Here is a 12,313-nt window from a genome sequence, read left to right on the forward strand (position 1 = left end):
TCCCCCATCATGTCTGTTTTTGATGAACATCTTTCGTTCGGTCCCCCCACCCGAGCTCTCCTGCCTTCCTTTTCTGTCTCTCCTCCCTCTCTCCATCCCTTTGTCCTTCCCTCCCTCTCCGACTTACCCGTATGGGGATCCGTTCGGTCTCTGTCTCCTTCTGTGGGTTACGGTACTTCTCATAAAACTCTCTTTTCTTTTTGCCCTCTTTATCATCTTTCCGTTCCCTCTTTTCAGCAGGCTCGTCCGAGGGTTCGGTAGGAGAAGGCAGGGGAGAAGACTTGGCTAGCATCTCCACCTCCAGGTAGTTCTCGTTGGGGTTCAGCACCATCACACCATAGCCCTCCTGAAACACATATGAAACATAAGAACGTGTAAGTGTATGAGAGCCGTGGCATCATGAGATTCTGTTCTTAATAAGGGTTAAGCATCAACAATACTTGATACATTTATTAGTTTCCCTATAATTATCTAGATCTACGTAGTATATGATAACACACTGACTTTGTAAAGATCTTTATCATAACACATGGTTTCCAATAAAAAACAAATTTGGAATTAACCAGTGTCTCAGAAAAAGAAAATCAAAAGAAAGCGATAAAAAGTCATGGTAGAAGACTTTATATCAATAGTATTGGAATAAGATAAATGGAGAGATTATGGCAGATAAGCATTCGTGTGTTGTGTGTGTGTGTGTGTGTGTGTGTGTGTGTGTGTGTGTGTGTGTGTGTGTGTGTGTGTGTGTGTGTGTGTGTGTGTGTGTATGAGAGAGAGACACACAGACACAATTACACCGAGGGTGACTGTCTATTTTTTCCTTAATTCCTTCTTGGTTCTCTTTGAAAACAGCTGTGTAAACTTTATTGAACTGTCTGACAGAATCATTTTTGTTGTTTTTTTAGTTTGTCGCTCTGATATTTTTTACTCAGAGAGAAAGCCAATATTAACTTTGTCAAACCCTCTAGGGTAAAACTTGACCTGCTCATTCTTGGTTTGGTTGTTGCTCATGGTGAAATCCTGAAACGGATTTATATGAACAAATAACACTGAAACAATGCTTAAAAGGCAGATTGTGAGATGACTGTGGAAAAGATGCAAATCCAGACTGAAAGAAATGGCAGAGAAAGAGACAGAGGACAGTGTCACTCCGGGGACAAGCCCGAGAGGCAACTAGGGAACTGGAATTCAGCAACGGTGGTTTCAGTCAGTGAGTAGCATTTAGTGACTCCAAAGGCCATGTGTCACTTAATATCAAACCCAATCGATCCTGCTATCACTCGACAAAAGAGTTTGCTTCAGCAGCATACATATCTGTGTGCATGTGCTTGTGTGTATGTGGTTTTAAACTTCTACAGACAGCACTAAAGAAACTAAACTAAAAAAAATGGGAAAGTTTTTAAATTTAACAAAATTTGAATTAATATTAATAATAATAATTCAAGATTCCAAAATTTAAAAAAAAAGTTCAAAAGAATTAAAAAGAGGAGAAATGTAGCAGAACCGAAACTGGAGAGGTTATAATAAGAGACAGCAGGGAAATGTATTGTGGAGAGAAGGAAGCTTTTTTTTTGTAGCCTTTTGTGACTTCTTCAACTTTGAAGACATTTTAATTAACTGTGTTTATTATCCCAAGCACTCTGAAACTAAAGCAGGAAATGGAGGGATTCCTGTTTCACTTAAGTTGTGCTTTTTACACACAAACACCAGAACTTATGGGCATATGCCTTTGCAAACACACACATCCAGACACACGGAGAATGACAAAAAGACCTTTAGGAGATGTGAGAGCGAGTTGAGAGAGGCTCTGTCGCTCAGCTTCCACTACAAATCGCCCTTTCACACACACACACACACACAAACACACACACACACACACACACACACACACACACACACACACACACACACACACACACAATGTCTTCTCCAGGCAGCGCGTCTTCTCTTCCTTAATAAGTGTTAACAAAATGTGCTTGTCTTTCGTTGACGCAGCATGAGTGTGTGCGTCCTTCCTGTGCCCATCGACATCAAACCTGCCACACACCCCTTCCCTTAGCACCTGCCGTGTGTTGACAAGAGCAAAATGACACTTTCTCACTTGTTCATCTTATAAAATTAGTCTGATTCTCACTGCTTTTCAAATTCAGACGAGGCTTTACTTCCCTCACCGGACATATTTGTGATGTAAAATGCATTATTGATGTAAGGACAATTACTGTAAGAAAATATTTTTTTAGTGAGAAGAAACTTGGAAATAAGCAAATGTAGTATGTGTTTTAGAAATATATTCACAATCATATCAGCATTTAAATGCCAGGAAAATCCAATAATTGTATCTAATTTCAGATGTAAAACCCCTGTTGCTACATAATGGAATTTTCATGATGAGGACATGAAGTTTTATATTTAATTTCAAGGAAAAGGAAGACTCATTCTAAAGACTAAGTCTAATTGAGATAACATTAAAAACAAAATGTTCATATGTGTCCATATATGTCTCAAAATCTGTCTTATGGTATACTATACAAACTACAGGTGGATGATGGATTTTTATTTGTTTATGTGTGCATGTGTGTGTACACACAGCAGAAAAAGTGAAGTTAAGGAATGGTAATGAATGAGACTTAACCCAGCCTTCAAACACAAAAGTTCATACAGAATTGTGCACATTCAGAAAAGAAGGAAAAGAATGGTAGAAGGAGAGAGAGAAAGAGAGAGAGAGAAGAGTAAAATACAGAAAGGAGAGACAGGGATAGGTTGTAAAATGATAAGACAGATACTGTATAAAAGGAGGGAGCACCAGAGAGATGTAGTCTCACAACCAGCTTTGTGCCACTGCCCACTGGTGGCAGCCAGATAAAATAACTGACAAGACCCGTTCAGCCTATGGCAACAATATTATAAAAGAGAAAAAAGTTAAAATCAATAATGCAATGTAATATGTGATCTAAGAATCTTGAACTATACATATATATACATACAGTATATATAGATATATAGGCTATACAGATAAAATAAAATGCAATGAGAGAATGAGTACTCTGCTGCACTGTAAACACGGAATCAAATGAGAGGAAAGAAAGACAGACAAACATCACATCACATCACATCACTTTGTGTGCATTTCTCCTTTCCTCTAATCCTGGTTCACAAGGCCAAAAGTTAATGGTTTAGCAACCCTGGTCTCCTGACTGACCCTAACCCTAAGTGGCCAACAACCATGTTTAGCCTGCAATAAGGCTTGGCCTTAAGCATATAATGCTAACCCCAAGTTCCTAGCCTTTAGCATCCTTATGGCCACCCCAAGTGGCCTATAGCCTATGGCCTTCCCTTTGGTGAGGCTAACTCACCTAACCGAGCTAACAGTGCTGTGCTAACCCTTTCAGCTGCCCAGTCACCCAGAAGGACATTGCTGTAAAGGCGACCAGTGTCGTTGGCGTATTTAGTCTGGAGGAGCAAGGCTGTCGACTTCACCTCTGTGTCGGAAACAATCATTTACTTAAACACTGAAAGGTCCGTGTTGGTGTCAGGGCATCACTGCTCCCCCTGTCCAGTCACTTCCTCCTCTTATTCTTCTCTCCTTCAACAAAAAATATAACAGCAAGTCTGTTGCTGGTGGCCAGGGCACAAAAGAGCAATATGGAAAATTTATTCTTCACATTTTGTCAAAAAATAATTTAATTTAATTTAAGGTTCTTTTAGAAATATGATTCTGTTATCTCTTTTAATAAAATGTGATGACCTAAATGTATTGTATACACAAAATCTATCGACACAACGTATGCAGACTAAACAAAAATAACCACACCAATCAAACATCAAATTAAACATAAAATCAAAACAGCACAAGGTCAATCATTTTCCTAAATCTTGCAGAACTAGCAAATGTACTTTGCGTCATTCGCAAGACCAACTTCTCCCACAGAGCTCATGTTCATCATCCTAGTCCTTGTGTTGTTTTGTGACAGCTATAATCTAAAGTTGCGTCATTTGGTCTTTGTGTTTCTAGATAAATGCTCACCCTTCTCTCTCTCCCTCTCTCTCTCTCTCACACACACACACCAACACACACACACACGGACTGGATACACCTGCTAAATCTGATCTTTGTGTTGTGATGTGCTGTCAAAGTGTGAATCTTGGGTCACACTGCTCTTTATACTACTAAATCTCTCTCTCACACTGCCTTTGTCCTATACACACACACTGTCTCAGATAAAGCAGACACACACGGTCCTCTAGCGTTGGGTCAGTCTTGCCTTTCTGGAGCAGTATGCAGGCTAAGTCTCTTCCCATGCCCTGTGGGTGCCCCTGTGCCACCGCCACACTGAGCCCCTGCCCTGGGGGCAGCGGTCAAGAGGGTCGCCACGACCCCTCTAAGGGGGGGGTGGGGCGACCCCCATCACCCTGCTCCGGACGATCCTTAGCGCTCCTTTGTCAGCCTGTCCCGCACCAGATAGCACAACAAAGGCTGCCGCTGCTACAGAAACCAGGGCTTGTCTCATCATCGTGATGAAACCCTTCCTCTGTCGTCCTTAAAAACCCAAACACTTACTGTCCGCAAGGTATTGAGAAACGAATTAACAGAAAAGAAAACATATGCTACACAGTGCAATAAAAATGTCATGATATTATGCATCAACTGTGATTTATTGTCATAAAATGAGACCATAATGTGCCATCTTAACAATCTCGTCAATACACTTTGATGACACTGATGTGTTCTCTTTATGGTAAAATTAGTTGTCTTTGTCCACTAGAACTTTGATGGTAACAGATCATTATTTTCTCTTGCAGTCGCATTATTTAAAAAGGAAGCGGGCAGTGTGTCTCCGTGTGCATCTACATGTGAGTGACTACACAAGAGCGAGCTAGAGTAAATAAGATGTCCCTTTAAGACAGCAGTGCCTCTATTTTTCCAGTGGCGTTGTAATGAAATGAAATGTGTCTAATGTGCGGGAGCAGGGAGAGAGGCAGCCGGAGTGAGAGGGTGTTTCATCTGTGCGTGTGGAGCTCAGCAAAGCTTTGATGTGAGAGCTCTCATGTAGTGAGCAGGGCTTTGGGCACAGGGAAAAGGACAGCACTTGACAGGTACAAAGCATGGCTGATAGCGGTCACGGGTGCATGCAGTGAGGAAAGTGGATGGTATGGTTGCGTGAATTTGAGGTTGGATGTGCGGCTGTTTGCTGAATAGGAGCATTTAAATGCTCTCTGTCACGTTGCACTTATATTTAATGTATTTGTATATCCGTACGCATGCATCTCACATCACAATATTTCAACATGCAGTCAATGGGTGTCCACTGAAATTGGCTCTCGTTTACTTTATTAGTTTTCTGTCGGGGGGCTGTTAGGTTCAGGGCAAGCGGCGCTCCCTTTTCTCAACAAGCCCTCGCTGCACTTCCTTATTTCACCAATACGCAGCTCCCGATTTGCTACTCAGGCTTGACTGACAAGGAGGAAAGGGTCACCCAGCATGGCATACCCAATAAGAGGAGGAGGAGGGGAGGGATGTCTGCAGGCTACAGTCGGGTTTGAGATCTGAATGAGGCACAATGGCTGACTGAGAAGAAAGGCGAAGTTGGGAAATAAGTGCGGGCAAAGCGTTGGCGTCACAGTTTCGTTCAGAATTTAAATACGAGTGGTTGAGGTGACAATCAAATACAAGTAAAAAAAAAAAATGTTTACAGGAAGACCAAAAAACAGAGAGTTCCTCAATACAGAGGTACAGAGGAGCTGAGAGGGAAGGTAAATACTGTAATAATAATAATACTGTAGTACACTCTTGCTCTCCGTCTCTGTCAGGGCCACCCTGCTCTGTGTGACCTTGTCTGTCTCAGTCTCTACGTGAGCTTTTTTTTGCATGCAGGGCCCCTTTATCCATCCGATCCCCCTCTTTTCTCCCTCTCTCTTTTTTCCCCACTCCCCCTCTCCCTGAGGCTGACATACCACACAGATCGCACAGTACTGTCAGATTAAGTCACGGTGCCCCCTTTCTCATTTTAACACAGCACCAGTCTGAGACCCCCCCATACCCACCCAACACACAGCTATGTTTCTCTGAGAGCAAGAGGATGGAGGAGTACTTACTGTACCACAGAGGCTACGAAAAGACATGTGGCTTTTAGGGGCGATGTGAGAGGGACTGAGACAGGATTGTCATCAGCCTGTCACCTCAAAATCAGTCACCTTCTTGATAACCAGTGACACTCAGGGGGACACGCCGAGAAGATCTAAATGACATTAAATGTTTTTATTTATTTATTTATTTTTATTTATTTATTTTAAGTCAGTAAAATGTTCAGGTTGTTTAAGAAAAATATCAAGATAACGGGCTGCAATTACAACACAAGTGAAGAAATGGTGTTGAAACTAAGTGGTATAAGTCACAATACATGTGCTCAACTTCATTTTGCTTTTTGATCCTCTGCTTAACTCCACATCCGTGTATGTTTAAGCAATCAATTGAACAGCCAACACAAATGTTTACACAGGAAAAAGTAAGACAAACTGAAGCTTCATCTCCCCATCTGCCCTCTGAGTTAATTTGGAACAAATCACCCACTGCATGGGTTTCTCCTCTCATAAAGAGTACACATTTAATTAAGTTTCTTTAAATTCAACTTTTCACTTCAAGTTCAAAGACTCTATTCGACGTTCGCTTCCCCTAATGTAGTCGTACGCTAATTTGGTCAAAGTAAATAAGACTGCGGTAATGATTATCTTTTTCTTGATGTTAATGAGCACAAATAGTTTAGGTCCGAATAAGAAGCTAACCTTTGGAGCTAGTCAAGTAGTTTTGTCTGTAATAAGCAGCTGAGTTTTTAACCTTGACATGGATGTCTGGGCTCATTTGGATATTGTTTATATGTGGAGCTGAATATTTATAAATGAGTTCAAAGTGGAGCAGTGGGGTGGAGGAAGTGGAGAGAATAGCGCAGCTTCTGATCCCCGATGCCTCAGCTTCTTTTCATGCACGCATTTACATTTCCTTCTCTCTGTTTCACTTTCTATTTCTCTCTTCCTGTTTCGCTCCTCCCGACCTGTCTATTTTCAGCACCTTAGTCAAAGGATAGACATTAAGACATTCACACAAACACTGTTGAGTAACCTACTCAGCGCGATGCCAGAGTCAGTTTACTTGTCAATTATTTACCACGCTCAATGTCTGAGAATCTCAGAATTTCTTCAGCCACTCTTTATGCTTGATGGCTGATCAAGAATCCAAGCGTCTGGACACACACTGCCATGTAAACACACACATGACACTGAGACATAGACACACATACGCACACACACGGAGCGTTTGGATGCCTGCTTCATCTGCTCTCAGCACGACACACACAGAGGGAGGTGTGGGGTTGAGGGTGGGGGTTGCTAGATTGGGGGTGGATGTAGCATTAATCACCGTCCAGGTGGAAATTGTCAGAGCTATCGATTGTGCAAGTAAATGTTACACAAGTCATTTGTCAACTTTTCTTTTCTTTTTCTTTTTTTTTTTTTTTACAGAAGATCCGTGTATGTGTCATTTCCAAAGTCACATGAATTTATATTCGCTGAGATTTTAAAGCTGCCAAACCAGAGGTGTGATCGGCTCCATAAGCAGTCCTCGAAACACCTGATTGCTTCTGAACATAAATACTGTATGTGAGTGTGTCTCAAAGTCTGACTACATCTTATTTATGCTTAAATCTTTTAACAATTTGACAAACTTTACAAATCAGATCAATGACTATTAAAATTAACCGTGCTTCAGCAAACAGTGTTGCTTTGGCTGATTATAAAATCAGTTGCATAAGAAATTAGCAATATCGCCACTGTACTTTAATATTAGAACACACTCCGCTAATGTGCTCGCCACAAACACAGTGTACAGAAGGCAGGGAAAGTCCTCAGCCTGCGGAGAGAAAGCTGTGGGGAAATAAATACAGGAGGCTTATTCTGACGCCGTTAGCATTTTGATTTATATATTCTATATTGTCTCCCCTAAGCATACACATGTATTTTTAATGAGGGCACGGAGAGATATAGATCATGGAATGATAGGTGCCTCCCTGCCCTCCTGCCTAACTATTTAATGTATAAATCAGGGGGATAGGAGAGCAGAGAGGGGGAGTCAGAGAAGCTACAATATGAGGGAAGACATGAGGAGTGGAGGCGTCGCAGGAGCAACCCTGTCTTGAAGGCCACTAAGTGCATGGAAGGAAGGAAGACAAAGGCCCAGAAGGAAGGAACATGAGGCTAATTGAAGATGATGATCATAATGATGATTATTATAAAGAAGTATTTGGCTGATCTTCAAAATCTCATCCGAACACGATTGGAAAAAATAATAAGGCATCTGACTTCTGCCATGGCAGTGAAATATCCATCTGTGATAATCATGCTGCTAAATGACACCAAAAAGTGAGGGAGCCTTTCAGTTTGACTGCAGTTGAGAAATTGCCCCACCATGCGAATTCTTTAAGAGCTCTGTGGACAAATGTTTCTACTTCACCATCTGGACAGGTAGTTAGTGCGTTAACACACATGAACACACACACACGGTGGGTGCGAGACGCATGGCCATATGTACAGACTGAGCCAACCGGGGTCAATGGTAGGACACATCTAAACATTGTGGACACATGAATGCATGCATGTGTATGCACAGACCTTAGCACATACCCAGCACCATGGTAGAATAATACACAAGCGTATGTGTGTACGCCACAGTAAATTACTTGGAAAAAAAAATACTGTACATCTGTATGGTAAAATTAAAATAACTTCCCATTACAGCTTAAGAGAGCATATTTTGAATGTATGTAGCATGTGCCATTTCACATTCTCATTTTTTAAATTAAATGATCATTACAATATTGTGTTTATAATTCCAACATCAGATTTTGTGAAAGTTTTGGTAGGTGTGACACATCGAGTGTCATTTACCAGTAATCGGCACTGTGTTGGTGAATAATGAGACCATGCTGTCGCACCCAGGGTATTAATCTTACTGAACATCACAGGACCACTATGACCCCTATGGGCCAAAGGTCAAAGAGGAATCCCTTCACCTTTGCCCTGTTATTGTGACCTAGGAGGGAGAGCCACACAGAGACCTGGGGGTCCTGCCAATGTTGCTGACTGTTGCGGTGTGACGTGAGTGTGTGTGATATCTCATGATAAGTGTGACCTTTCATGAGATTAAATTTGTACGGTCTTATATGGGTAAAATAATCATTTCTATCTGCAGTGGTATTGTACACAGAGTGGCAGGCAACAATCGTGAAATCGGCAATAAATCTGAAGGCCACAGTTTTAGCACACATAGACACACATCTACATTGATTGACAAACACACACACACACACGCACTACTCCAACAGTCCAAGAGCCTGACCTCTCTAAGTGGAGGTGCACCACAGGTCCACAAGTCACGGGAGGTCGCCACAGCCAATCACAAGCTGTGTTTGAAGTGTGAAGGGTAAACACCACGGTTGCTCTGTCCTGCCATTTACTCTGCTTACTTTCACAGGATGTAACCTCGAACAGAGGTGGCGGAGAATATAGTCTATCTGTGCGCATGCATGTATGTATGTCTGCGTGTTCCTGCACATTTTCCATAGTGTCATTACCACATGGCTGGGTCTATGCTTCAGAGCACACACATGGAGCTACGCATGTATGTTGGAATCCCCTTCATCCTCGCACCATACGGCCAAATACACATGGTGAAATCCATGCTGTGGCAACTAAGGAAACCATGCATGGAGCAATAGACATTTTCCTATTAACCCAATGTAGCCTTCAAAAATGGTTGAAAGCAATTAACCATGGAGAACGGCTGTGAAACACATCCTCTCTCCCTTCAGCTCTCGCTCTCTCACACACAGGCCAACCCCCTCAGCCCCACCGCCACCACAATCCTCACTAGAAGCTCTTTCAAATCTACTACTTTTTTTTAAGACCACCTGTTGTCTATTATTTTTACATACTGCTTTTCTCATAAATCATAACACTAGGTAATTAATCAAGCTGTCAAAACAGGGACCGGAGGTCACCTGGAGGGGTCGGAGGTGGTTGCAGGGCCGATGGAGGTCAGGGTCACACCGCATTCCTCATTATCAAGTTGGGATGGGAGAGGGGCCAGGCAAACAAAAGCGAAAGCAGATGGGGGGGGGAGCAGATGAAAAAGAGGGCTAGAGAGACAGAGAGAAAGGGAGAAGGAGAAATTGACAAAGAAAAGTGAAAGAAGCTGTCAGCTGCCTACAGATGAAGACAGGAGAGGTGATTCTGAGAAGGGAGACATCACATAAAGAGGTGGCAAAAAGGAAAGAGAAAAAAGAAAGAGGCATGAAAAAAGAACAAAAGAAATCTACAAGATGTTTCTTCTGTATAGACCTGAAATTGGCTAGAGAGAGGAGAAAGAGAAAAGAAGGACGTAGGATGGTGTGGTCTGTTCGATGAGAAATAGGGAATCAGCTGCGGAAGTATGATTGTTATCACGTTCTTTTTCCTAGCTTGTGTGTGTGTGTGTGTGGGGGTGTGTGTGTACAAGTGATGAAGCAGACTGATATCTCTCTCAGAGGAGTGTGTATCGGTGTCTCAGTGGGTTGAGAGCCAGTTCAGAGACAGGACCACGGGCCTGGAGTGGCATGTCACCGACTCCAAAATACACACTGCTGATTAGATCACACAGATTAGATGGGCACATATAGACACAGATATACACACACTCCCAAATAATTGCCCACAGACAAAGAAACTGAACAAATGTACTGCCTATTGAAGTTATAGCTGGGGCCAACACTGGGCAAGAAGGGAAATTATGACAGAAAAGCACGTTATCTTGTTGATATGTTTAGGTTTTCTGATGTCTTCATGGTTTACCAAGTTCTGTGAAGTATATCATGTGTTGACAAGCAAGTAAAATGTATTATCTCATTATGTTGAGCATAAACAGGTTATGTGAAGTTAAGGGGTGCGAAATCAACAACATGGAAAAAACAAAGCCAGATGAGAGGATGGAGACAGACGACTGGAGTGACGAGGAGAGGAAAAGATGAAAAAAAAGAACAATTTAAAAAGTGCAAATGCCGCGGAACTCCTTGTGCACTGTTCGCGTCCCCCTCCCCTACGTAGACCATGAATTCTCAGGCGTGGCTCGCTCTATCAAAAACATCACTCTTGAATGAGGCGCCGACCATTGCGCAAAATTAGCTGTCACCCTTTCCTCAAAATCTTTGTTAATCTTGTTTCCAGTGTTTGCGGATTTATCAGCACATGCATCAATGTCAGCTCCTTGGTTACTGAGCCGCACTACTTGGGAGAAGATATAATTAAAAATGTTTGGGGCGTGGGGGGGAGGGCTGCTGAGGAGCGGGAGTGCTAGGAAAGATGGGGTTGGGAGGGGGGGGGGTTTGGAGGGTGGTGTAGTCTGGGAGGAGGAAGGTGAAGTCTTCCTCTCGTCTCGTAGTTTCCCCAGGGAGCCTGTGGAACACAGAGCCAGTGATAACACACAAACAGGCTCTGCCGCCCCACTCTTCCTCTCTCTGCCTCACTCTCTGGTATCACCCGGGTCAGCGCGTGCCGCTATCTCTTTAATGATTCTAGTTCCACTGATCTGGTCATGGTCGGGAAACTGGTCTCACTGTTAACAGCCGCTTGACACGGAGGAAAACAAGAGCCAAATGCATCCATCTACTGATATCACAGCCTTATCAACCGTTTGATGCACAACAAACCTATCCTGAAGGTGTCACATGTGGGTGTCGTGGGGAGGGGGCCAGAAAGACGATCATACAGTACACAACATGCAGCACAGTCTCAGATTTAGTACAACTGAAATGATTATTTAAAATGTGTTTGCATGTTCACTGACTTAGACTGAAACGCTTTTACATCTGTAGGGGTGGTGATGAATTACACTGTGGCACCACAGCTTGATCCTTGATAAGTTTCCACCACATCTCTTATTATCATTTGGCTTTTCAAAAACCATTACTCGCCCATCCAGCTCGCTTCAAGGGGCAAGGGACACCATGTTTTAGAAAGTAAACAATCAACTCTTCTCTGCTAACTCAGACACACAAACGCACAGCCAACATGCATATACAGTACACATGTATACACAACCACTCACACTCACTCACGCGCACACACCCCTTCTGGGAGTGTGGTTGCGATGCTGAGACATCCCAGAGAGCCGTGCCACAGTACCAGCAGGTTTCAGGTCTGTGTCGACAGAACTCTGGCCACAGACATGACAGCTCGGGAGACAGCTCGCGAGGATGACAGACACATGTTTAAAACATAGCGCATAAATGCAATC

At 42.8% G+C, this 12,313-nt stretch overlaps 1 protein-coding gene across 3 annotated transcripts in view; it reads right to left on the reverse strand.

The window, feature by feature from the left end:
- Positions 1–12,313, reverse strand: part of arb2a (ARB2 cotranscriptional regulator A) — a 146,871-nt gene that overhangs the window by 88,829 nt on the left and 45,729 nt on the right. For all 3 annotated transcript variants that reach the window (XM_083979524.1, XM_083979525.1, XM_083979526.1), the window contains exon 7: positions 128–346. In XM_083979524.1, coding sequence (XP_083835650.1) covers positions 128–346 — 219 coding nt within the window. The remainder of the gene's footprint in view (positions 1–127; positions 347–12,313) is intronic.

This window comes from Trachurus trachurus, assembly GCF_905171665.1.
Source record: "Trachurus trachurus genome assembly, chromosome: 9".
Classification (NCBI taxonomy): domain Eukaryota; kingdom Metazoa; phylum Chordata; class Actinopteri; order Carangiformes; family Carangidae; genus Trachurus; species Trachurus trachurus.